General features: G+C 44.2%; 1 protein-coding gene across 1 annotated transcript in view; it reads right to left on the bottom strand.

Moving 5' to 3' along the window:
- nrxn2b (neurexin 2b) overlaps window positions 1-27,735 on the bottom strand; it is a 520,316-nt gene that overhangs the window by 35,523 nt on the left and 457,058 nt on the right. The window contains exon 18 of the mRNA XM_070854280.1: window positions 5,451-5,622. Within this exon, the coding sequence (XP_070710381.1) occupies window positions 5,451-5,622 (172 nt within the window). The remainder of the gene's footprint in view (window positions 1-5,450; window positions 5,623-27,735) is intronic.

Genomic DNA, 27,735 nt, shown 5'->3' with positions numbered 1-27,735 from the left:
CCATTTATCCGAGGAGTAAGAACATCTTAACAGCTCAGTCAGAGGAGCTGGAGCTGACCTCGCTGGCACAAAGAGTCTCTCCTCCTCTGTGAATCCACATGTCTTTTCTCCCCTTTTCCCTCTCTCTAATGGTCAGCCTTCACGCTGAACAGACCCCCTAAATGTCTTACAGAATGAAAGCGGGGAATGACAATAGCCCTCTCTTTCTGTCCTCTTTCTTTCGCTGTCCTTGATTTATGATCTGTGTTAAGTGGTGTGTTGGTCTACTCAAAATGAACACTGTCGTGTCTGAGTGAATTTCAAGTGGCAACAGTAATTTTGTTAGCCAGGAACAAGTAATGATTGTTATGAATTTATTCCTGGCTCGTGTCCAACGCTACGTTGTGTGTGTGCATGTGCTGTGTCATACTGTACTGGCTATATGGAATCTTCCCTGCTGTGATGCAATCCAGTTTGCAAAGTGCTTATTATTCAGTAACATGCAAACCCTCATCCATCACCGCGGTGACAGCATCTCGCTTCCAGCACACATACTGGATCTAGCCCTCCTGTTTTCTCTGCCCAGCCTCTCCTTCTCCATCTCTCCCTCCCTTCATTCCTCTTCTTCGTCAGTCCATCATTTTTCACCAATGCATCCCTAGCACTTTGCAGTAGAGTGCTATTGCTTTTCCTCTCTTCCATCTCCTCCGCTGTCAACCCCTCCATCCATGCATTACTGCCCCCACCCTCATCTCCCATCGCCGCTCTCTCTTTCTAGTTCTACCCAACTGCAGCCCAGTCAGAATCTAAAGCAAAATGACAGTTTTATAGTAGATCTACTGCCTGCACATACTGGCAAGTGAGAGAGAGACAAGTTTGGAAGAAAGGCCGGACACTGTGTGCTCTCTTTGGCCATAATGGCACAGTTATGAGGCAGCAGAATATGGTAATCACAGCCAATACGCTGCAATGGTGGCGATATAACTATGCTTGTAAAATGCATAATGATTATCCAAAGCTCGGGGGGGCACCTCCATGAAGTCAAATGCCAAGTGTAGAATAAACCCACAGGAAATGGATGAATGTTTCCAAAAGCTCACCTCTTACCACAATGTCATAATATACTGTGGTGAATAACTATAATCACAAAAAGAGAGAACAGATGAGGTGATGTGGGGGCGCAAAGTGAAACGGGTATGGCATTTAAGAAACAACACCTCCACACACACACACACACACACACAGTGTATACACAAACGTAAATGTATATACATGAATATATATATAGGCCCCTAAAGGAGCTCTTTCTTTCCCCTACTGGAATCTTTTGTGGGGGGGAGCAGCTGCTAGAAGAGCGACTTGCTCCTTATGACAGGGGGATTAATGCTCCACTCGCTAAATGTGACCTCCCCTCTGAGTGTCTGAACACCACGATCAGCGTGAGACGGAGCGGGGGGGGAGAAACTCTGTCTCCGCCGCATGATTCTCAAGTAAATTTGGGGAAAATCAAAATAGTAATGAATGCCTAGAGCCAAAGATGTCATTAAAAAAAGAATTAGCATTTAATGTCAATGTTATAGATGCTTCAGTGAGAACTTTTAAAAAGGAAATGACACCTTGTACCTCTTGCAAACGTTGAATACAATGTACCATTATTTAATTCATTACAGTCTTACTTGGTCTGGGATGAGCAGATGTTTTGTGGCTAATGTTAGCAAACTTTAGGTCAATCTTGCTGGACAACAAACATTAATCAGTTCACTGACTACTTGTGCTATTGTTACTGTAGATTGTAGCATTTATGATTATCCTATAATTATCATTTGTGATGCCAATTACTAGACAGTGGTAAATGCTAATATGTAGTGTAACAGCTGCAGATTCCACATGTGCTCCTGGTCATACCAGATCAAATAAGACTGTAGCAGCAAAACACCTGAGTGTAAACAACTGAGCAAGGCTTTTTTTTTTCTCTGTTTGGTTTTGATAACGGGATTATTCCAACCAAGGCCACTTGCCACAATCGTTAACTGTGAACACTGTTTTGAAGTCATCTTCCTTGGAATAAATATTTCTACCAAGAAGCTGTAGTCGTGGTAACAGCTCCAACCAGAAGCAGTTCAGCTACGAGTTTTAGAACAGTAATTGGGCAGCTATGACCTGGCGTACCCTTTTGCCAATCAGAAATAAAATCAGAAATTCTTCAGGGCAATGGTATAAAACTGAGTAAACCATTTCAAGGTGAACAATTGGCCACGTCATATCAGCTGCCCCTCTCACAGCAGATGACCAATAAATAAAGGGGATCGGGTGTGAAATGGTATTTACAGTCCGTATGGCACTGTTGCTAACATCTGCCTGTTTATCTGTGGCCAGGTTGAGGTGCTCAGTGTGACACAGGAATGTTTTTACTGAGGCAGTCTGCCATTTTAGGAACGTGGGAGGTGGGGTCGGCCTATAACTGTTGCTGCAAGACCCACTGGGGACACCTGACACAGTGGATTAGCTGGCCGGGTGCTCCTCTGACACTTAATGTCTGCTCCCTGTCCATCAAATGCATACATACACACACGCGCACGCATGGGGAAAAAAAGACGACACACACAAGACGCACTCTGCCATGCGCGCAGATGGGCGCGTGCCACGGACCCGAAAACACCCACAGACACACTCCCCGAGGACTACAAACATCACTTCGTGGGACATCAGGAGATGTGTTGCTTTGCCGCTGAATGTGCCTGACCCGTGACGACCATGTTTGCTGTCAACATCCTGTCTCTCCAAATCATCACCTTGCATTGGCCTTCTGTTTATAAACCTGCTGCTGGCGAGCCCAGGCCACAAGGCTCAGCACAGAAAGCAATACAAACACATCAGAATCTGACTAACACTTTGGACTGGAGCCCCAGTGTGTAAATATGGGTATGTGGCAAAAAAACCTAACCTGTATGACAGTGTCTTTCATGTGCAGGGTGACAGATTTATATTCTCTCTTTTATCCCTACTGTCCTTGTCCTTGTAGCGGCCCTCTGGGGACTTTTACATTTCTTGGGCCATGGTCGACGAGAGGATAAATCCCACATGTAGCTCTCTGTTTGCACAAAGCATTAGACAGGGCTCCAAACTGCAATGGCATGCCAGCGAGACCGCCTGATGCGGGTCATAGCAGTCCCTTTGGGGAGGGAGATTTCGCAGGAAACCGCACTTCCTTGTTTTGTTTGAGGAAACAGACAAATTTGGCACCTGTAACACCTAACGGAATACGCCGACGAAGGCATCTTTCATGACAACTCCTTCTTTTCTCCTAAACTTGGTTACATGGACATTTTAAGATTCAGTGTTCCACTGGGACAACATGGCAAGAATACTGCATAATATAAGCATCAACAAAACAAAATAGCATATGAGCATAGAGTATTTTGTTCAATTTGGAGAATCATAAGATGACTAAATCTCCAATCTGGGTCACAGGAACTTGATTCAACAAGGGAGCTCTCCCTATTTTGTTCTCCTGTCTTCAAAATATAACCTTGCTCTCTTTTTACACACCTCCTGCCCCCCCCTCCCCAATTCACAACTCTTTCCCCCCTACATATTCCTCCGCCCTTTTGTGCCTCAGCCTCATCCGAGGTTTTGCTTTCCTAATGCGTAACATCTCCGTCTCCCCAGGACGCCGCCCCACCAGACGATGACAACTGGAACCTTCAAAGCGGGCGCCGGAGCCTTCAAAGCTGCAGCTCAAAAATAGTTTGAGTGTATCTAGCTCACATAAATGAATCAAAGCTATTCTACACACCAACCAAGTAACACCCCCTTCTCCATCCATTTCCTCTCCTTAGTCCTCATAACCTCCTAAAACTTCAGACGGGCTCCCGGCAAACGAACACGAAACTCATCAAGTAAACTAACAAACAACAACAAAATAACACTCTTCAATTCTTGATTAGCAGAGGAAAAGGAAAGAAATGTTTGACAAAGACAACAACAGCGGCAAGGAGGGCGGAAGGGAAGAGGAATAAAAAGAATACAATATGGGCTGCGCATTAATGTGTCTTGATGAAAGAAAGCGTAGATTTGGATGATGACACTCTGCTCTGCTGTTATTTTCTGAGCAGTTAGCGCTATTGTCAGTTGAAGGCGCCTCTTTGGAGCGTGCGCGCTGTTGTGAAAAGGGCTGCATTTCCATCATAATAACAACCGAAAAGAGTGAACTGTCACAGGGCGCTTCCTCTTCTGGCTGCGATGCGTGCCCCTCAGTCCGGCCTCGCTGTGCTGCGGGATGAGCAAGAGAATACGCTTCCCCCTCGACGCCAGAACAATGCCTCAAAATATGGGATCACTGCTGTGACAGAGAATGTCACAGTCCCAGAGCTCTATAATGTATGTCAACTAGAGTAAATATCACGGCCACATTAGCAGCACTCTCCCTGCTGTTTGAAACAATGACGATACATAGACGGCGTTTCTAGACAATGGAGATGGAGCGCAATGGCCTCAGTGGGGATGGAGATTTTGGACGGCATCAATGTGGAATGAAAATACTGATAGCTAATTTATGAATGTACCGAAGCTTCAAGGCTTTTGAAAAAACTTGTATTTTTGTATTCAGGTTATTAGCTTTCCATGTGATCATTAACACCCAACACTGGTAGGCAGTAGAGCCCGGCTTAGCCTGGTGTTTACCCAATGCACACTCATGACGGGAACACAAAATGTCTTCCTTTGAACAACCATGAACAAAAGGGAAACACAATGGAGAGAGAAATTAAGTGAGAGCTTCTGTGCGACCAAAAATAGGCTCATAATTCAGGCCAAAATAGAATACCATGATTATGGTTAAACAACAAGCAGGGGAATTAGCACACTCCCAGCAGTGACTCATCGGGTGTTTGCCCTCGTTTAAAGTCTGTATGTGTAATAATGTTTCGTCTGTGCATATCTTGGAGGCGAGGCATGACTTATAAACACCTCCACATACTCTCCCAGCGTGAAGTGGCCTCTGTATCCTGCCCAGTGCCCATGCTCACCTGACTGGAATACTCATGCTCTGCTGGCCTCAATTCAATGCTGGCTCTCAGTGCCAGGAGCTACAATGGCAGACTAACGGCAGAGGGCTGGATGCTCTTAGATGGAAGATTGCTTGCCTCAGGAAGGCTGCTTAGCTCTTCCTGCCTTTTAGACCAGAACCTGGCTTAATCACCTCGAATAATGCAGGCCTGCTCTCAATATGAATGTCATGATAAATAAACCAGAGCCCTCATAGAATGTTCTATAAAAATCACTTTTGCTGGCACACAGTAGGCTGAATTAATGAATAATTTTTTTTTTTTTTTGTCTGAAGCTTCTTTCTCTCTCCATGTGTTACCCAGTTTATTTGAGAATTTAATACTTCCAAGGTTCAAATCCAACAGTGATAGCCCCCCCCCCACCACCCTGCCCCTCACTCCCCAGATTGGGGCCCCTGTTCCTACCTGAGGGGAAACGTTCGATGACAGGTTGGTTGTCCACCTGTAGCGTGGCGTTTCCACCACTGCGTGTGAATCGCACCACATGGTATTTGCCGTCGCTCACCATCACGGCGCTCTCCTCGATGATTATGTCGTCCGTTCCCACGTTGAAGATCACGCCGATCTTTCCCCGTTCCTGTAGACAGATAAGGATAGAGAACATTAGGAGAAGAATGCACCTACATACAGAAAAAACGTCACAACTTTGGACAAGGTTCACCCACACACGTTTCAAAAGACCCCCTAAATTTTTTCTGGGATCCCCACAGAAGGATCTCGAATGATCCCCTGTCTTTTCATCAAGTGCCATCATCATATGAAAATTAGAATTTGTACCTGCTGTATCAGGCTGTTAGCATTGTCACCGAGAGCATGTTTGCTCACCTCTTCATCATTTAGCACTTCTGTGCCTAAGTGTGCATTTAGCACTGTCTTTTCGTACAGGTTTGGCTGTCGACTTTAGGTCTTGTTGCCACTATCAGACAATGAAATGAAACAGCATTATGCAGTGTTATACGGCAGCACAATACAGTGACATCAACCTGTGCAACCTGCCATGCTAATACACATAAGTTGCTCATTTTCTGTCTTGTGGAAAGAATGAAAAGATATTTTCTTTCAGTCTCCAAAAAGGTCCTCGCTGTCTGTCGTCTGACGAAGCGGTGAGCATCAGATCTCACACACAGCCGCATGGTAAAGAACAGAGTACTTGTTGAGGACTCAGGCACCTTTAGTATTCATCAACCCGATGACCCCCTCCCCTCTCCCATCTATTAGTGCTGACAGCCGCCCACTGCTTTGAGTTTATTACAGTCAACCGCCTACTCTACTCTCATCTCACACCATCTCTCTCCTCTCCCTCTGTGGTTCCTGTCCTCCGTCCCAGGAAAGGTCAAAGTCATTTACAGAGTTACAGTCTGCCAGAGAGGCAAAGAACAAGGGTGAGAGAGAGAAACAGACAGAGTACATAGCAGACAGCATCATTACAGATGAAATCTCTGTCTGCCAGTAAATCTTCTGTTACAGTTTTCCTCTGCGCAACCATAACATCCAGAGCACCAACCGTCCTGCTGCCTGTACCGTCGGCGGGAACATTTCCTGGTCGCCGCTGTGGGTCAAGCTCATTTGCACGGGGGGTCGCTTATGCACACTGTTATCTGGCCGCTGCAGCAACAACTTCATTGATTCCATGATCTCATTAGCTATGTGCATTTATTTTTCCACCTTCCATATGCCAAGATATTCAGAGGTGAACGTGCGGCTTTTGCTAGCAGCAGTTTTCCATTATTCATGGCTGATTAAGTATTTAAAAAAGGAAAATAAAACACCGTAATGTTAACAGAACTTAAAATAGCAAGTTAATTGAGTAAATAAGTGCAGAGGTTGTGCAGAAAGTTAATGAGCGGTATAATCGCAGCCAAATTTATGTGCATCCTAACCACTCTTTGGTGCTGTATAAAGTGGTTATAGTATTCAGCCAAGGCCACAATACGGCCATGCACTGGCGACAGCAGTGATTACGGTATTAATTGAGCATGCTCAAATGGCGGCGCAAGTAGAAGTGCTGGTGGCCATGATTAATGCTGCAGAGGGATCAACAGAATATAAGATACAGCTGAACAGTCAGAAAATACGGGGGGAATCAATGTGGAGGGCACAGCGGGATACGGGCGCAGCTGAGCGCTCTTCCATATGAACACCAGATCTGAGTTAGATCAGGATGAGTTTCTCAGAGTGGCAGATGATCTCATTCTGTAAAGAGGGCTCAGCATCTCAAATGGCAAAGTGCTTCCAGCTTCTTAAGAGCTTAATCAATTGATTCATGTTATGGACTGACCCTCGCAGTCTTTCCGCCCGGCTCTCTGAAATCCAATATTGATTCGAAGATGCGAATATGAATACTGTCAGAGAGCGATTAGTGAGACCACACATGAATGAAAATGTAATCAAAGCTTTGACTTGTGATACCTTTGAGATACTGCAGCAAGAAAAACAAAATGGAGAGGGTGAGTGAAATGCTTTTGGGATCATCTCCATTACGGCCCACGCACTAGGAAGCTTAGAATAATCATAACACCTTTGCCTGGAGAATTAATTCAATTTGCCGGGGCAAAGCAGAATGAATCCATGCTATTATGAATGAAAAGCAGAAGGGGGAGTGAATTTGAGTGATATTTACAGAGAGATTAGCATTTGTGTTCCGCAACATTAGGGTTCTTTCCCGGTGCTGAGGGAATGTACTGAGAGTCCATTATGGTGGGAAGCCGCTGGGAACCAGTGCTTTTTTTAAAAATGATTTTAGTGTAGCGGTAATGACATTTTAATGGCCATTTCCCTTAAGCGAACATATCTCTGGAAACAGAAGGAAAAAAAGACTCTTTGAATGACTGGGAGCAGTCAAGCCTGCAACATTGAAATGAAGGGACTGGTAGGTAACTGACAATAAGCCCTGGCTGCTCTTTAAACACCAGCGCTTCTAAACTACTGCTTAGCAGCCCTTAATCTGCTGCAGCTGTCGGCTAATGTCAGGAGGAAGAATGTTACGTTTCCGCTCTTTTATTCAGAGGTTAGCTCATCTGACTGTGGGTCAATCAGTGGTGCAGGTAGGGGTTCCACTAGAAGGAAAGAGCTCTGCTTTATGATACATTTTCAATTACACCCGATTCAAAAAGTCTCTCAGTTCTTCAGTGGTAGGGCGTTGAGAGGGAAACATACTAGAGACTGAAATTAGTCTCAACCTCAGTTAGGGTTTTGTTGCAGAAGGTTTTTATCTGATGAAAAACGAAAGCAAGTTAAGAAAAACTTCCTCTTGCATATTATTCCAATTACTCAAGCGCAAACTTGCTGTCCTTGACAAATATCTGAGATCTTGGTACAACTAAAAGGATGTTTTTTGTTTTTTTTCGAGGAGCAGAAAGTGCTGATCACCCTCTCGCACAACCGGAAGTTGATGACAGTTTAGCTGCCAAAACCAAAAAAAAAAAAAAGTTTGTGTAGTTCTTTCATTAGTGTCTCTCCTTCGTTTTCCTCAAAGACAAAGAAAATTGGCTCTGGAATCCTGTGCGGCAGCCACAGAAGAGAACGAGCAGTGCTGGGATACAGGGAGCATTTCCATCTGAAATATTTCACCACGACCTTGCAATGTGCGAGAGCGCGTCGAGGTAAACGCTGCTGGCGAGAGCGGAATGAGAATGAGGCAGCGCCAGAATGAGGCTGCAGTTGGCGTGTGTGTATCAGGGTTATCAGGCAGACTCAGAGAGCTCCTAGTGATCACGCTGAGCGGAGAAGGAAGAGGAGGAGGAGCAGCAAGGGGCAGAGAGAAACACTGTGCGATAAAAGGACAGAGGGAACCTTGATGATCCTCCAGGGCCTCAAGGTGCTCTGAGTTCAAAGCTCCTTTTGAAGACGTCAAGATCTCGTTCTCCCTCTGCAGCACACCCTGCTAGTCAACTAAGAAGGGGAAAAATAGACAAAGGGTGAATGCAAATGCATTTTTGAAAGCTTTGTTTCTTGGTTTAATTTCTTTATAGACAGCTCAATCGTGATGCGTGTCTGTTCCAACGCCCCCTACAGCTTCATCTCCACACGCGTCATCTTCTTGATCTATTTGCATTTCCTCAATGCCTTCCTGCGTTTCCCTCTCGGATCAGATGCACGAGCGCCAAACAGGCAAATTGGAAAGAGAAAACAACAGAGGAACAACAGAGCTGCGACTGCTGGATGGACTGGAGGGTGTATTCCGCGGGGCTCTGACAGATACAGTCGCAGTTATTTAAACCACTTAGGGTGTTTAGCATTTTGCTGTATCAACGCGCCTCAAGAAATGGTCCCGAAAACATGGCTGACCAGTTCAGGAATTTGCTGATGCTGATGATTTGGTTTGACAGATTTCATATTAATAGTCCTGTGGGTGGTGGAAATGCAAACTATTCATCAGCCTCTTTCTCATTTCCCCAATAATGATCTATCACAGCCTGTATCTGCTTGAGCCTAACTTGACATACCAGTGTAAGTATGCAGAGCTGCAGTATTTATTAGCTTATGAATCAGCCAGTGGAGCAGCATGGACAGAGAAATGACTGATAAATAGATTTTTACTGGATGCTCAATGAAAAGCAATCCGTTTGTGCCCCCCCTTTTTTTTTTTTTCCTATGGACACACACACATCTGACACTTCCACGTGGTGTGAGGCGGTTTAATATTTCATGCAGCTGTTCCAGCTCGAGCAAGCATTTCAACTTCCACGCAATCTCTATGCACTAATGTAGCATTTTAAGTGCTATTTTCAGTTACAGATTAATATTAGCGAATATTTTTAAGATGTCCCAGAGGCTTCGGCAACCGAGCCCGATACACCATCATGATGTATCTGTGCATCTCCCTTTTCAGGGTAATTCCGGCTCTGTACGCCTAATCAGCTTGTTGACATGTACGCATGATGCCTTGCGAGAGGGGATCGTCTGAGGCATCTGCTGCGAGGAGAAACGGTATAGGGGGCTAATCTTCCACACTGAAACTGCAGCGTTACGTAAGAAGAAATAGGCTGTTGCATAACATGTAGACTCCTCATTGGCTAAATCACGCAGTCCATTCGCCTAACATCTTCAGTGTCTGTGACAGAAAGAGGAAAAGACTAAGGGGAACTGAATTTTGGAACTGGAATACTGTCGTCTAGTGCATCTTCCTTTCCCAATATTCACCTCAAACGACACTGGGCTCTCTCTCTCTCTCTCTCTCTCTCTCTCTCTCACGGTGGCTTGATTTGGCTGTCGGGGGGGAAAGAAGAGGAAGGCGGCGACAAAACAGTCACTTTGCAGAGAGGATATGCTTGGCTTCATTTACCACACCTTCTCTCTGTTTCTGCTCAGCCAACTCATTTGTATGTGTTTGCTGTGATCTCCAGCAGTCACCTTGAGAAAGCTGCCCCCCCCCCCCCCCCGCCCCATCTCCTCATATTAATTGCACTTTATCTCCCTCTCCCTCCCTCTCTCCCTCCCTCCCCTGAACTCTCTTTTCAGCGACAGTGGTCTCAGCGATCAGTTCTTCTCTGCTCTGAAAACGAGCCGGCCGGAGACGCAGATCTCATTGAAAAATTGATGAGTTAGACAGTTGCAGTGTGGTGTGTGTGTGTGTGTGTGTGTGTGTGTGTGTGTATGCGTCTGAATCTCCCATCTGAGCATGAGTCACGCTGGGCTTGCCCATTTGTCCCGGAGTACAAACACACTGGCAGTGAGCCAAAATACTGGGAAGTATTTGGGAGGGAAGCAACGTTTACACTAAAGAAGGAGGGAGGGGTGAGAATAAATCAGCCAAAGCATCATCCCCCATAATCCTGATTATGTTGTCAGCGAACACCACAACTCTTCATTCACTCCAGTGGCACATGCTTACATACACAAACATACACACGCATACATACTGAGCTGATTCCACCATGATCTGCACCACTGAGACTGTTGATGGATGGTGTCCTTCAGCACAATGACCATCACACTTGTAGGTTTGAATCCCACCGCTCTCACCACACACACACACACACACACACACACACACACCTATATGCAAAGGTGAGAACGTCCTTGAACGAGGTTATGCTGAGCCCCGCCACACACCGCGGCCTTGTGTACAAAGCTGCAGCACGTTGATGGATACACATACACACTCACAGACACACACTGACACAGGGATTTGTGTATGCGCTTTCCTCGTGGCTTGGAGCCGACTATTGTACAAAGCGTGAAGTGGAGTGTTGATGCTTTGTGTCTGATGAACAATTGAAACCATGCGCAGTCTACCGTGGGTATTTGCGTGTATAAAGCATTTGTTTACTTTATGCTGCTGCTCTGACATAGGGGGTGCTGGGTACTCGAATGAAATGACCATTTGTCATTAGGTCATGTGACACAGCTAATAACCTCCATTCCCTCAAAAGTAAATACTGTCCAAAGTATTTGTAAAGGGTCAGTGGTGCACATCTGTGTTTGCTGAACTCCGCATGGACGCATCACACAGATTTGCTTTGGGCAAACCTACTGAGTGCTGTAACTTCACTCATTTCAGTCTAAACATTTGCTTAAAGCTGCATTAATTAAGTTTTTGGTATTATCACCGTAGCAGATTAAATAAAGCCAACATGTTCAGAAAAAATTGCACATCCACCAGGCAAGGGGCAATATTTTTATTTTGGCATTGTGTCTCTGGTCCCACAACATGTTAAATCTTAGTGTTAAATCCTAGTGTTAAATCTGCCTCCATGAGGGAGGGAAAGGTCTGGCTCTTTAGCCGCTAAATGCTCCACTATTTGGTTAACTTTGTCTATCAGCTGTCCAGATAGCAAACAGAGGGGTCATCTGAATGATTTTGCTTAAAACAGCTGCAACTGACAAGGCAACAAGTTGAGCATCGTCCACAAGGACACTTTGACTAGGCACAGTTCGTCGCCACCTTGCTTGCGGGCATCAAACTGACGGCCTTTTGCTTACACAAAGGCGTCTGTAACCACTCTTCCGTCGACTCCACTCTGTGCCCTTTGTTCAGGTTTTTACAACTGAGCTCTTCTCCACTTCAAAAGAGATGAACTTGAAGCATCCATCAAGTGTTGCCGGTCTGCCTCTCACCAGGGAGGTGATATTAAGGGATTATGTCACCTTAGCACTAAAATAGAATCATCATTTAACACCCGACTCTCCTCCTGCCAAGAGATGTGTTAAGAGAGAGTAAATGTATCAAGATGCACAAGTGCAGCCTGAACATTTCAAAGAGCAGAGATGTTTCATGTCAAGCGCCTCTTCAGTGGTGATACAATGTTATGACGAAAGAAACTGCAACACGAGATGGAAGTAAATAGAGGAAATGGTTAAAAAATAGAGGAGAACGACGGGTAGGGAGCCACAACAGTGGAGCTGTGGGGGCGTATTCCTTGAGGCGAAGCCAGAAAAGAGTCTCTGTTACTGTGGCGGTAGAGATCGATGTCCCTCCGCCCACTCTTCATCATTTCACCAAAAGCCCGGGTAGGCATGACACTGGTAGATATTTTTCAGTTCAGGAGACTTAATATGGGACAAAGAGGCTTAGATAAGACCAATAAAGTTTCTCGTCCATGTTTTATCCTTTTCTCCTCTTCTTTTTGTATTTAATTATCCTTTGCCTTTACCTGCTCCAAATAATCCTCCATCAGTGCGCTAAACACTGAGATATGACTATAATCCCTGCATCTGCCACCAAACCTAATTATACCGACAACCTTGGGACAAAGTGGAGCAATAACTGATGACTGAATGACATCTCATCAGGGCTCTAAAAGTATTAAACTCAGTGAACTACCAGGAGACACAATGTCTTAATGCTACTTTTTGCTTTAATATGACTTTAGAATTTCTGTCGGTTGTGTCTTTGCTAGCCGGCTTCCAGACCTCTGATTCTCTGCCAACATGCCCCCTTTCTTTTGGCAATTGAGATGGTAGATAAGTGCCACTTCAGTCATTAGGTCTTTGCTGCCTATTAAAACAATAAAAGCTTCAAAATCAATGTTTGACTTTTCTCAGCAAGGAATGGCTATTGTCTCACCTTCACGTGTCCTCCAGCCTTATTTCTCTCACTTTGCCTTTTACCTTTCCTTTGCTTTTTCTCCTTTTTCTCAATTTTCTAATCTGTCTGCCTTCATCACCAGCTCTTTCACTCCCCAGAGGCTCATTACTGCTTTGACTGGAGTTGCTAACGTCGGTTTGGTGGAATCCAATTGATCCACACCACTCTTGTGAGTGATCTGAGAGAAAGAGTTGATACCCAGAGTGCTGTGGGGCTGATGGAGAAAGGTGCAACAGCTCAAAACAAAATAGGTTTGTAGATCATTCCTGTCTGGAAGCATAAATCTAGTCAGCAAACTGTGAAATGAGATAGGTGAGACCTTGGATATTGCGCTTAATCTGTCTTTTGTTTAACAGCTTTGTACAATAATAATCCTTTCTGACATAGTGTTGGTTAATTCTGCGGCGCGGCGTGAACTTCATGTCTCAACTGATGCTGGAATGAGGCCAAAACATGAATGCATGAATAAATTGTCATCACAGTGCTATTTATCCAAATTGAGCCATAAAAGCTGTTAATACTTTGGAGATACAGATGGAATAAAACAGTGGTAACGTTCCACTAAATTGTTAAGATGTTCAATTACTGTCCTAATCCACCTCTAAATATAGATAAACAACTAAACAAATGATCTCTAAAATGATATATCACAGATAAATATTAGGTTTGTGGGGTTCCTAAGCTGCTGTGCATAAGGGCTCAAAGCCGCGTGAAACCAATGTCCACGAGTTAATTTAAAAAAAGCAGAGACCTGTGCCAAAAATGACCCGAGAACAGTCAGACATGGTCAGATATGGACCTGAAGATAATTAGACCTGATCCAAAATGTGCTCAACCCAGATAGCCCTAAACAGAGAGAACATTAATTAACAGGCAGCCACATCGGAAAAAAAGATAGAATAAAAGTCACCTTAAAAAAATATATATAGAATTTTCTTGGATCCCACTGACGACCCACTGCCCCCAGCGCACCCCCCAGTCACCCTGTCTCCTAGAAATGATGCTTACATGCTGCTAAGTTCATTTCCTGCAACAGCATTTGCAAGCAAACTAAATCTATTAAGAGAAAACTGCCACCATTAAATTCATGCGCTTTTTACTGTGCGTTGCATTGCGTTCATAAATCGTTGCAGTGAAATGGGACTAAATGGTGATCGTGAACACGAGAGATGAACCACAGTTCGAGCAGTTGTGTGAAAAGAGGACACAGACGGTCTCCTCCGCCGTCTCTTTTCATCCAGTCTGCACACACAATTTGTCATGCCCGAGTGTACACTGCAACAAAAACAAAGAAAAAGGTCGAAACAGAAGATAACTTCTTTTTGTCTTTCTCTTTTTGATGTTTTTACACTTTGACTGTGTGACTTTGTGTGTAGCTCTGGGCGAGACATGTGTATTCATGTTTGTTACAATATGTGTGTGTGTGTGTGTGTTCTGGAGCGGCCCGTTCCTCTCCGTTGAGGAGAAGTGAGGCAGGCAGCTGGCCGAAATTGAAGGGGATGACTGTGACCTTCGGACAAAATCAAGAGCAAAGTGTTTTTCTGTCTCTATTGTACTCGCCGCTCTTCTCCACTTTCTGTCCACACAGCCTCATTTTCCTTCTCCCACTCGACCTCTTACCTAGCCTCAGAACCACAGAACAGAGCGGCAGAGAAGAAACAAGAGCAGGTATCTGCTTTTTTTTTTTACTTCCTTCTTTTTCCTCGCCTGTGCTTCAGACGTGTCCCTCCACTGAAAACGCGGTAGATGTATTACCGTGATGTGGGCTGAATGGACTTAAACAGTGCACTTTTCCGGGCATGATAAAGAAATGCTGCGTGAAAGTAAGAGCTGGAGAATAAGCAACATGCTGTGCCTTCACAAAAAGACCTGACGTCGACATGGACTGTGAAATGCAGCAGTATGAAAAGCTACGTAAGTCATCAGTACAAGACCTATAGTATGTCTTGACAGTAAAAATAGTTTCTTTAGATCTGGACCACAGTCTGTCAGATGATCGCTCAGTTTGCCCTCTTTCCAGCTCCCTACTTTCTCTCACTCTCTTTATTCTCTGCCATCATTTGGTCTTTTTTCAATTTCTTTTACCTGCCTTGTGCTTCTCTCCATCTGTTACCCTGACAACTCTCTAACCGTTCCTCTCTCATCCATCCTATCCCTTTCTCCCCCTCACTGTTCTCTTTCTGCCTTTTAGTCTCTGCGGGCAGGGTGTAAGGTTAAAGTCCAGTAGAGAAGAACGGCTGCCGAGCACATGGGCTAATATTTGCCCTGCACTAAACTGAGCAAACAGGGATAAAGCGAACACAATCTCTTTCTCTGTCCCTGGCTGTCGGCCTTGTTGTCCTTTCATTCCCTCCCTGTCTGTCCTCTGCTGCCGTAGAGCAGACTGCTGGTTAACCAATGCACACACTGGGCACATGTTGTTCATCACAGGCTGAGGGATAAATCTGATACCATAATCCGTTTGTGGTGTCCTCGCTACATCTGCGTGTGTAGTTCATTAGGAACGCCTGTGCAATCCAACCCAACAGGCCTGAAATAAACAATACAGTTGTGAAACATATCCCCATAATCCTAATGATCTTTATCATTAACCACACCATAGTAGCCATGGCCTAATATTGTAGGAAGAGAGAAATAAATCAGCATCATATGGAAAAAAAAAATGCACTGCAGAATCATCAAACATGTACGTTCTTGTCTGTTTGGCTCATTTTGAATTGAAACGCAAAATGTATGAAGATTAAAAAGCTAGACTTTTACAAAAGCCTTTTCATTCTACGCTGAGGTGGACAAAAGCTCTAATGAAGGTGGCCGGAAACAGAATTTTTTACACCATGACACAGTATTCAAATGTCTCTAGTCAACAAGAGCCACCGAGATAAAGCAGACAATAATATCTACGTAACCACCACATCTCAAGTTCTGATATGAGCTCTTGTTACGTGTCACCCGCCATCCTTATCACTATAGTGGTTGATTAGAACACCACAGAGGAAAACGTGGACATTGTCAGAAAGACAACTCGTGTAAAGAGGCACTGATTCACGTCAGAAATAAGCTGAAACCCTTTTTTCATTCACGCCAAGAACAATTACTGTGTCACACAGGTGTTGGCTCATGATTCGAGCTGTAACTACTGCTGTTGCTGCATTACATTAAAGCTGCTCTATATATTCTGCCCTTAGCCGGACACCGGGTAACTCATAACGTGCTGATTCACAACATACGCGTACCAGCAAACCTTCACCCCTGAACACCTCTATTAGAGCCATAACTGTTGCCTGGAGTTGTTGGACTCGCATGTGTCGAGTGCTGCTGAAGAGCTTGTTCTATTCACGGCTGCTAAGTGACAGCAGTGGCCACCTGGAGCACTCCAGGCCTAAAACTAATCTGTCCACTTGTACCTTTGTCTGTTTGGTTAAGAAGGGCCCTGAGTGAGTGTTGGCGAGTACCCATGAGTTTGTGTTATTGGTGGGTTGAGGACAAAACTTGATAGAATTATTTTTCACGTCCATATGTAGGGGTATTCATGAGATACTGTTGGTGCGAAGCATTTCAAGTTACAGAAAACATCAAATAACAGCTGAGTGCACAGCATGTTTGAGCCAGAGGGTCCCCCAGCAACCCGAGGCAAAAATAGGCTCCAACAAACCAGCCGCACCACATTCAGCCCGGCACTACACTAAACCGAAAGTTTGTGCTGAACAAACATCCAGGCTGCACCTGAGGAATCCCACCAGAAGTGTTACAATCACTAACCCAAACACAGACTGATTCACTTTGTGTGCACTGTATCTGTGCAATAGATTCACTTGAAAATATCTTGTGCTGGACACAAATCGGTAACCCCCTCCCCTCAACTTCAAGCAAAGACCCCTCAGTTTCCCATTCCTCCTTTCAGTCCGGGGCTGAGTGGGATTTACGAGTGACAGCACTTAAAATCCAAGAATAATTCCTTCACGTCACTGTCTTTTCTAAGAGCAACACAAATTAGTTGTTAAGATGAACAATTTATGCAATGTTAATGATGGTTAGTGATTGAATTTCTAATGGCTGTATAATGTTTTGCAGCATTTGCATGTGTAATTCGCATTGCATTTTCAAAATAAAACTCAAACGCTGCTGCTCACAGCAGTAAAGACACAAGGTCAAATTAAGATGCATATAACAAAGAACGTAGACGTATTTAAAAGGGTCCGATGTGGGACGTTTGTTTTTTGTAGATTGGTTAGAAATAAACTGTCACAAGTGAACTGCTTTATATAAAGTCAATTAGTCTGATTTCTCAGAATGTTGCTCAAAGGGAAAAGGTAATTTGACAGTGACATTAAAGAGATTCTGTTGTACTCAACAGTATTTTACACCAACTGAAATAACGAATATTAATCACTGCTGAAGATGATTAGGACGCCATTTATATTCTAGCTCCTAGATCAAAATAAATTGCTTGTTAAAATCTATAGAGGCATACTCTATAAAATTTCAATGAGCTATTAGAATACCGAGACAGCGTTGGAGCGCTATTATCTACGTCAGCAACAAACGGTCAGTTCTAATAGTTCATAGTTCCCCTAATGACACTGATTGTGCAATTCAAGCTTTGGTGAGATTTAGTTAAAAAAACATATGCATTAAAATTCCCCAGATTACAGAAGAGAAAACGGAGACACAGACACAGGTTTGCTGTGAACAAACAGTGCATTATATATTAAATAGCAGCTAATGATCTCATATAGGCGCTGAGCTGAGAAGTGCACACTTTAAAAATGAAACAAGTGGCGTATTATTATGCAAGCAAATTGCAACGGATGATGAATAATTAAATGTATAAATTACTTTCTTCCAGCCTTCACCTCGTGTCTCGACGGGGTGAGTGCTTTCACAATCATACATGATGTGGATGAAAAAGTAACACAATTACCCCGAGCAGAGGCACATACGTTCACATGCTACCATCAACATCACCCTCCACTTACATCATTAGTGCACGCATGTGGTGCACTGTTGTGATAAATGTCAAATTCATTTTTGTGATTGTTATTTTTTTTAGTAAAAGACAGAGGTAAATAATGCTAATGCATCCATGTGCGTTACAAAAATGAACATAGAATTTCTTTACAAGTGACAGTTGCGAAGCCGCCGTTGAAGCACGCAGGCCGTCTCCTGAAGTGAAGGCTGTGTGCGAGTTTTGTTTACAAGGAGGCATCGTACCTTCAAAGGCCTCCATGTGAACTAAAAGAAAAGAACAGAAGAGAGAGCTTTGTGCTCCATCTCTTCCTGAGACGGATGTCAGGGTGCTCATCTCCTTTCCAACTAGAATGCACAAGATACAAAGTGACAATGTGAAAGGGCGAGCCCGGACACACACACACACACACACACACACACACACACACACACACACACAGTACCACTGACAACCTGCTCACACTCTGCAGGTCATTAAGAATGCCCCATAATGTAGCTGTCCCACGGATGCCTTGTGTGCATGTTCTCAGATAAGTTACACGATAAGGCTGGTGACGCATCATCTTTGTGTTATTGTGAGCAGATCTCACAAGAAGACCAAAACCAACAACTTTTCCTGCCTGCTTGTGCCTCTCAGCCCCAAGCACATTTCTACTGAGGCCATAAATGTTTAAAAGCAGGTCCCTAATATAGTTTGATTTTTCAAAAGGCTAAATAATTTCCTAAAGCAGCCGGTCGCTGTAGTTTTAAATAAACATTAAACACAGGAGGAAAGAGTGCATTTGTTGGGGACTATTTTTAGCTGCGGATTTTATGTACTATTGAGTATCTAAGGCAACAGGACAAACTACAGTGTGTGTATTCATGGTAATGAATGAGTATGTCAAAGGTGTGATGCACTGATGTGTGTTTAATACTTCTTGGACAGTAGAGGAGCTCTATGGCTCAGAGGAGTAAGATATATCAGGCTCTGACACACACACACACACACCGCCACACTTATCTGTGATTTTTCCAAAAGCTTTTAAAATGGTAAGGAATACAGTTAAATCAGGCTTAAGCTCCTTTAAAGAGGTGGATTTTAAACTACAGCAATGATACATGCTTGTTTTTTCTCCTTCCAGCTGTGACTGTCCATATTTGTGAAACTCTCAATCCAACTCTTTTAAGTGAGCAAAACTAAGCTGATGAGCGTTGCATGTTTCCCGCTAACCTAAGGGCTTTCAATTTGAAGAATTTCTTCAGCAGAACAAAAACCTCTCTCAAGGTGCAAGAGACAACATGTGGCTGCTCCCCTCTCCTTTGTGTCTGTGCTGCAAAGTCCATCAGCGATAAAGTGTCACTTTATCGAATGCCAGAGTTGCTGCATTGACTTTCTTAAACTCTCGCCCCCTTTGTAAGATATTTCTGTCTGAATGACAGTGAGCTCGTACACGTGTGGGTGGTCAGCTTGCCAGGTGTGACCCAGCACCCCAGCAGGTGATAAACGCTGCTGTCTGGCTAGCCGCAGGTGCTCTCCTCTCTCTTGCCATGTCACCATAGCAACTCTACCGTGCCATTTAAGAGCGCCGCCGGCAATGGTCGTCAAACGTGATGAATCATGTGCCAAGAAAATGATAGGCCAGCGATATGGAACACTCACAGCCTAGCTTTCAATTTGTTGTTGTTTTTTCTTCTTTTAACCCTGTCCACCACATACGTGCATACACTGAACACACACTGTGCTGTGCACCTGAATATTATCTACGGTAGAATTAAGGGTTACACTAAAAAGGGAGTGCAGGGAATAAGTCACTCCAAACATCATTCTGATTGTGCTATCAACTAGCAGCAACAATTTCAGTCAACACACACACTCTCATAATACAACTCAAACACCATTACAAATAAGACCGCACACACCATACACAGACCGTCCATATGAATGCATGCACTACTCTCCTCCTGCACCTACAGTCTTTCCTTCATTTCCTTACAAACGCCAAGCTTGGGTAGAATGACTAAAAGGGAATTTTAATGATGTTTACTCTCCTCGGCAGACATCTTGTTTGGCCTCCTTTTGCACCCTTGGAACCCATTTACGACTCAACTGTGAACACTAGACAGGGGAGACCACACGGGGCATTTGTATTTTTTTCATTAAAATTTTGCAAGGAATGCAGCGCCTTTGTCCTTCCGTGACCCGATGAGTCGTAACGCTCAAACACTGGAAACTCCACACGAGACACCCCCACCAGCAAATATCCTGTTCCAACGGGCTTCTGCCTCTATTGTAGGCCTGCGCGCCCTGCTTGTGGCTGGCTTCTGATTTCCGTGCCAGTGGGTAAGCCCACCTTGGTGAGGTCACTGGAAGGATGCCAGCATTAACTGTGAGCACATATGCCCGTCTGACCTGTGTGGATGTGGAGCGGTCTGGATGAACGGATGGGGTGGTGCAGGCAAAAGCAGGAAGGTCAGAAAGAAGTCACGTCCCTCTGGCCTGTGTTACCTAGTCAGCCTCGGCCTGCTGTGTACACACACACACACACACAGACGGGTAACAAAGGAGGAACGAACATGTTGTGAACATGTACGTGAATGTATGTGTACTGAGTGAACTGCATAGACTCAAGCAAGGGTCAGGACGGATTAAAATTAATTAGTGCTGCAGAGGCACGCACACATACCCACACACAGAGCTGCCCTTCCGGGCTCATGTCTTGTGGTTGTATGTGAGCGTATGAGAAAGACGCACACACACCCACACACACACACACACACACACACACACAGGATTTATGAGGCTGTGTTGTTGGTTATTTACAGGTAGTGCTCTGCTCTATTTACTGTCCATAACTGTGGACTGTTGGCCTTGTTTAGCACTGCTGGGGCAGAACCACTTACTGTATGTGTGTGTGTGTGTGTGTGCGTTGCTTCAACCCACCTTGCAGCTACAAAGCCCACCTCCCTGTAAATCCAAGATGATTTAACGTGAGCCCCTATTTACTCTCATTCCTTGCGTGTGTCGCCTGCTTCATCACACATCCCTGTGGCGTAAAACATAAACGTCACACCGCTCTGCCGTCTCAAAGGCTGGCACACACACACACACACAAAAAACCCCACCAACAACAATAATCACACATCAAATATCAATGACAGGGCACCCCAACAGCTTCCACTTATCTCATTACCGCTGTGAGGAGTGTGTGAGCGCATCCTCACTTGATGCTCAGACAGTACCCACTTTCACCTGTTAGCCTCCCAAAACCCAAACCCAAACCCTGCACAGCCAATCAAGCAGACAAACCTTCCTCTGACTGAACACCTCATCACCCCCCCAAAAAAAAAATTAAATGTCTTCAGTGGCAGCGAAGGGACAATGGATGGATGGATGAAGGGAAGGGGTGGAAGGATGAAGAGAGGAGGAGGTTAAAATGAGCAAATCAGACAAGGAGAGGAATGCTAAAGGTAGAAGGACAATGATGGTAAGAACGATGGCTTATTTCTAACTTCATTCGGTCTAGTCAACAGATGAGAGTCCACAAATACGAGTGATTTAAACTCTGAAATGAACATTTACCTCTAAACCATTCCATGCTCATGCCCTCTGCTACACCAAATGAGGAAGGACATTTTAAAGTGAAAGAGGTACAGCAGTGTTTTGCCCTTGAATCACACGCAAATGTAGGTGACGGCTAAAAGCACCTGCTAAATACATTAGACTGTGTTGCCTGTGCATGTTGGATTTATGCTGACATCCTTCACATTTTCATGATATCACCCCCCCACTATTTGATATTATTTATTGTCAGCACTTTTCAGCAAAATGCTGGCAAAGGCCCTTCAGTGCTGTTTGTCTGTGCTCTATGCAGATTCACCAGTTGCTCCTCTGCTGTTGCATTTCCGACTGAGTAGCTGCTCAAGGACTGTTTGCTTTAACCATATCATTATGCTTTCAGAGAAATGAACCTGAATCATGAAGGTTCTGAAGTTGAAAATCATTTCATAAAAAGGAAAACTGTGCTCTGAATCAGCTGAGCTGTTCTCGGTTCTACTCTGTATATTTGCGTCGTACGTTTTGGGGTGGGAGGCGGCGTTACATTTTATTAGATAGTGTCGGTGTAGAGGCAGACAGGAAATGAGGCGAGAGAGAGGAGTATGACACGCAGCAAAGATAACCGCTGGAATTGAGCCTGCGACGGTTGCGACCATGTGGCGACGGAGGTGCTCCATATTTGGGTCATCTGTCAGATGCAAACAATCCCTGTGACTGTCATGATTTAGCTTGATATCCTCCCAGTGCAATGGTCCTGTGCAGGAGATGTCGTATGAAGACGCGCGAGACAAATCAAATAGAAAAACCACTGGCTTGGGTTTTTTTTTTTTGCTCTGCACCATCTTTTCTTCATGTCACCGCATTTCGACCGAGATCATGTAATACATGTGAGCATGCATGCGGAAACTTTTACAAGCGACTTGTATGAGAGCTCATCGCCATGCGGTCACACACACAAACACAAAACCCAGATGCGATGACAGGCCTTTTGCTGACGGCGTGCTAATGTGGTCTGTACATTCCACAGTGTGGAAATCCAAACATGCAAACATTACCGCTGTGTGTCGTGCTCGGGCTCAGGGCACCGTCACTGTGTATGCTCTCTGCTGACATCCAGAAGTAATTGAATTAGAGGTCCATGAATACCTAATATTCAACAATACAACAGACTCTCTGTCGTCTATGGTAATACCAAAGGCCGTGCTTGGATGATAATGTGGTGGCCACTGAGTACAATACAGTATGTGTTGTATGAACACATACAGCACGCTCTCATTCAGACGAGATCAATGTCGGCTATGATGCATCACGCTATAATACACTCAGTGGAGCCGAATGACTCTGTGACAAGTGACAGGTTTAAAAATGATGCCAAAAAGAATAACAACTACAATATGGATTACAAGGGAAGGAACTGTAAACTGCAGACATGCAAGTTGAATTTACAAGAAAAAAAAATAAGTGTAGAGGAATAGGAATAACACTCTGTAAATATTTTGCAAGTGAAAATGTTTAGATGCATACTAAACTTGTTTTTGTTTACCCATCCTGGGACCACTAGAGTTATAAGCTCAGATTTGATCCTCACCTAGGAGAAACATGCCCTCCTGGACAGTAAGCTATCTACAGTATAAGCATGAGTCTGTTTGTGTGTGCGTGTGCGCGTGTGTGTGTGTGTGTGTGTGCGTGCGCAGAAGAGATAAAGAGAGAAAAAAGTGGGAATAGACTTGAGTCGACAACTTCGCCAGCACGCATCACTGGCTATCTTACACACAGAGACCTCACAATACCTCAACCTCCGCTTGAGCCTCACACACCTGACACCTTTCCCCCCGCTGCAACAGCCACCCCTGACACACACCACCTGCTGCCTGCTCACACGCACACACTGATGTATTAAGACAGGCGCACGCACACACACACACACACACACACACGTACAAACAGCCTGTTAAGGTTCGCTGTATGTGTGAGGACCTTCTGTTGACTGCTTTCACTCAGTAAAAATATCATTCCACCGGGAGTGTGTTTTTCACATCAATAACATAGTATGTTGTTGCTCCCAGAGACTTAAGTTGTAAACCTAAACCAGCTCTTTTATAAAAAATTGACTATATATATATATATATATATATGAACATTTTTTCTATTTCTTCTACTTTGCTGTTTTTTCAATCTGCATTAAGACGCTATCAACGAAACTCAACCCTTCCCAGTAAAAGCCTGCCAGGAAAGAGAGGGGTTGGGACTTTTGAGATGTTGGATGGCTTTTAATGTGAAACACCTGAGCAGGAAGGGTTGTGCTTAAATTCAATTGAAAAAAATTTGGTAAAAGTGGAGCTACGTGCTACTAATTATTGAATGAAAACATGATTTCTGAAGAAAAAAGAAACTTAGAACAACAGAAAGGCGAGTCTGACGTTTCTGTGCTGTACTGTGGAAATATCCAGCAGTCTGAATGTTTTCTGACCAGACGGGTGGACGTAGAGGAAGAAACATGGCGGCAAAACCACTGCTTAAGAATGATTGTACTTGTACTCTTGAAATGCATTAAAGAACAAGAACAAAAAGCTACACACACACACATGCACACAGTCACACATACGTGCCCCACTTGCAAGTAGCCTACATATCCAGGAGAAGGTGAAGGCCAACGGGAAAGCTTCAGTAAAAGAGTGGAACAAGGGTATTTTGAGAGCTGGGGCGATAAACGGAGCCAAAGGCATAAAAAGGGAACGGAGGAGGATGCAAAGAGACAAGGAGTCAATGAGCGTAACGTCATGACTGCGCTCGGCTCCCTCTCGAGCAGCAACGGCACAACAAACTCTTCCTCAAGCTTGTTAATTGCGGTGGCACTGGCAGACGCGTGTGTCTCTTTCTCATTAATCCAAATCTTAATTACAGAGCGAAGGAAAATACAGAACTGCCTCTGCCCGAATTTTTTCCTAATGAGCCTCCTCCCGTTCTTTCTCCAGCCTCCTGTCTTCTCACTTCTTTCCCCCCCGTCTGCCTTGGTCTCGGTTCCACACTGCACCTGTGTCCGTCTCTCCAGTGTGGCGTCACGCAACTGACAACCACAATTCGAAGCAAACACGAGCAACTTTGCAAAAGTGAAATGCTAATTAGTCGCATTTTCATCAGCTGGGTTGAGATGAATTAACATATTTATTTAATTTCATCTGTAGCGAGAGAGGTTCTGGGCAATTTGGTCGCCATATTTTATTTTGTCTCGAGGCAAAAATGGTCATACAACTAAAAGAAATGTCATAACAGGAAATAAAGTGTGTTTCTTTGGCTCTGTTGGATGCCTATTACACATAAATGTTCGTGTACTATTTATTCAACAAACGCCTTTCTTCTTCTGTCACATCTTAATCATTAAAACACCTTTCTATTCCAAGCACACATGTTTTTCTTTTGTTCCAGAAGCTATTTATTCGACGTTTTCTGTTTCCATTCTCCTCATTCATTTTCATGATTGCAAATCAAAATTTGCATAAATACTACCCAGCTGGTAGTTCTCTTTGTACTCGTTATTGCTTGCGTCTCTCTTGAACTCTGTCCTCTTCTATTTATCTCCCTCGCTGCCTCCGTCTCAGTCACCCCCTTTGTTTCTCTTCCTCTCCCTGCACTGTAAACATTAAATAATAACTCATACCCTGCCCCCTTGGGTGTAAAAATAGCATTCTTGCACAGTTAATAGCACTTCTTATGGCAGACAAAGTGGATTTAACTAAAGACCATATAAGAGTTTCAGTCTGTCAGTGTGGGTCTGTCTTATTCAGCTTCAACAGACTGAATAGACTTTTTTTTTCTGATTATGGATTTGCTGCATCAATGTGCAACTTCATTTGGTCTAATAAACACAGAACTCAGTTGATGATGATAAGTGTGTATGTGAATGTGTGTGTCTGCGCATCCCTGTATCACGGAGATAATACATAATGGAGATTGATTACTGCAGCACTGATCAGCTTAGTGTGTGTGTGGTTTACATGTCGGGGGCTCGCTATAGATGTTTAATTGTTGGCTGTTCTGCTCTGCTTGGTAAGGCATTGACTTTCAGAGAAGTGCCCTGCGGAGACGAAGAAGCAGGGCAAAAAATAAAACACTGATTGCCGCCTCATGCTTTGAATCTGTGAGTAGGAATAGGGCCGGCGAGTACAAATAGAAAGGGGCGCACATGCGAGATCAAGCACTCATGGCGACAGGAGGAGCAATGCCAACACACACACACCTTTTAGTTTTGTGAGGTGATGACAAGTATGAGATAAAAGTCCTATTTCCAGATAACCCAGATGCCTCAGATCTGGCACCATGCTCTAGGTGTCTCGACAGTGCCTGTGCGAGTGTGCGTTAAGCGCACGTGTTAGTTTCTTTGTTCGTGTGTCAGAGATAATGTCAAATACTGAGACAGCACGATATCAGAGGCGCGTGTGTGTGTATGCAAATGCATCGGTGTACTGTTTGTGCCCTTCAATCTGCGTGCCTGTGTACTGCATGTGCTGTGATGTGTGTATACGCTCCTGCGTCTGAATGTGTGTAGCGTTAAAAGGCCTCTCCCCTTATCTCTGTATGAGGATTAGAGTGCATAAGCTAAGCCTGAGGGCTCTGATTTCCCATATCAAACACTATCAACAATCGCTGGACGCTGGCACTGAGCTCTCTATTAAAGACCTTCTCATATCCAACAGACAGCAATCTAGCAAAGGTAATGGGCCACAGATAGCTCATTGATTTGATGCTGCTAAAATGGGATGATTTGGCGCCATTGTGACTGTCAAAGAAAAGGAGGAAAGAAATGGCTCTCATTTGTAGTTTGCGATAATTTGTCATTTTGGTCAACAATATTTATCCACAGTGCCTTACCATGAAAGCATTTCCTTTAAGTGTTAGACTCGAGCGGAAAATGTACCAATATTTGAGGTAGAAAGTGTCCCTCATCTCCCCTGTACCCACAGCCGAGGGGTACTGACACACTCTGCGTGTCAATGTAAGATGTACTCACAAGAAAAATAAGATTTTTTTTTTTTAAAACGAGGGTCAGGTTATGGTTACGGTAACGCTTTTCTTGCTGAGAGTGAACTCTGAAAGAGCGGTCAAATGATCGGACAGGCGGTGAACATGCGGCGGCACACATCGGAGAACAAAGCCAGACAATGCTCAGTATTACACAAAGTGTCCAACAACGTCCTGCTTCAGCTTTGATCTGACTTACAGTAGTTGTGCACACACACGTAATGAGGCTGTCAGAGATCGGGTTGTAAGAAAATGTGTGTTTCTCTTTCCCCTCAAGTTGCCACAAATATATACATATTGAACAAATTGTACAAATTGTGCCTTGCATGGATAGATTGGACGGACTATTTGATGAATTTTTAAGCAAAAAAATTGCCTTGAAGGAAATTTGTAAGAAATAAGACTCATATTCACAAAATATTGGAGGCCTGCCAATAAAGGCTTGTGTCAGGGCTCCTGCAGTATCTTCCTAAAATCCATCTGCAGAGCACTAATGTGAATTTTGGCCCAAGGTCTGTCCGTACAATGCAGTAGTTACATGTAATAGAAGACTATTGAGCCATTATTCATCCACAGAGGGAACCTGGAGGGCTGAAACACATTGTGTTCGTTGGAAGTTGAGTTGTGACCCCAGCATACCACCCTCCTACAAGGGCCAGAGTAATCTCGACATTACTGTGATTCAAACGGCTCTTCCTTAACCTAATAGCCTATTACCTTGCGGCCAGACCTGAGGCATCCAGTGCCCAAGGCAGAGAAAGAGCACATTCTCAGATTTTGGTTTAGATAGCTTTTCTTTTGTACAGTGCGTGCCTTGCAGCATGACCTTTTTCCTGGACAGCTGATGTTTCTAAAACACACTGAGCACAGTAGCGCTCTGCATTAAAAAAAAAAAAAAAGGTGAGAAGGAAAAGTGAGGAAGGAAGGAGATGAGGTGAAAAATGCTGGCTGTAAATCCCCCTGGGGAAGAGATGTTTTTATGCAGGCCATATGCAGACACTGACATAAATGATAAATCCACTCTTGTAGATGCAGCCTGTCTCGTACGAGCTCCCGTCTGCTAAATATTTTAGGATAACAGTAAAACGTTGGTTTGCTGCACACTATATAACTTTTAGATTCGTCTTGTTTTAGTC

The sequence above is a fragment of the Pempheris klunzingeri genome, chromosome 23 (assembly GCF_042242105.1).
Source record: "Pempheris klunzingeri isolate RE-2024b chromosome 23, fPemKlu1.hap1, whole genome shotgun sequence".
Taxonomy (NCBI): Eukaryota; Metazoa; Chordata; class Actinopteri; order Acropomatiformes; family Pempheridae; genus Pempheris; species Pempheris klunzingeri.
The sequence above is the reverse complement of the archived record's forward strand: the minus strand, read 5'-3'. Positions and strand labels throughout refer to the sequence as shown.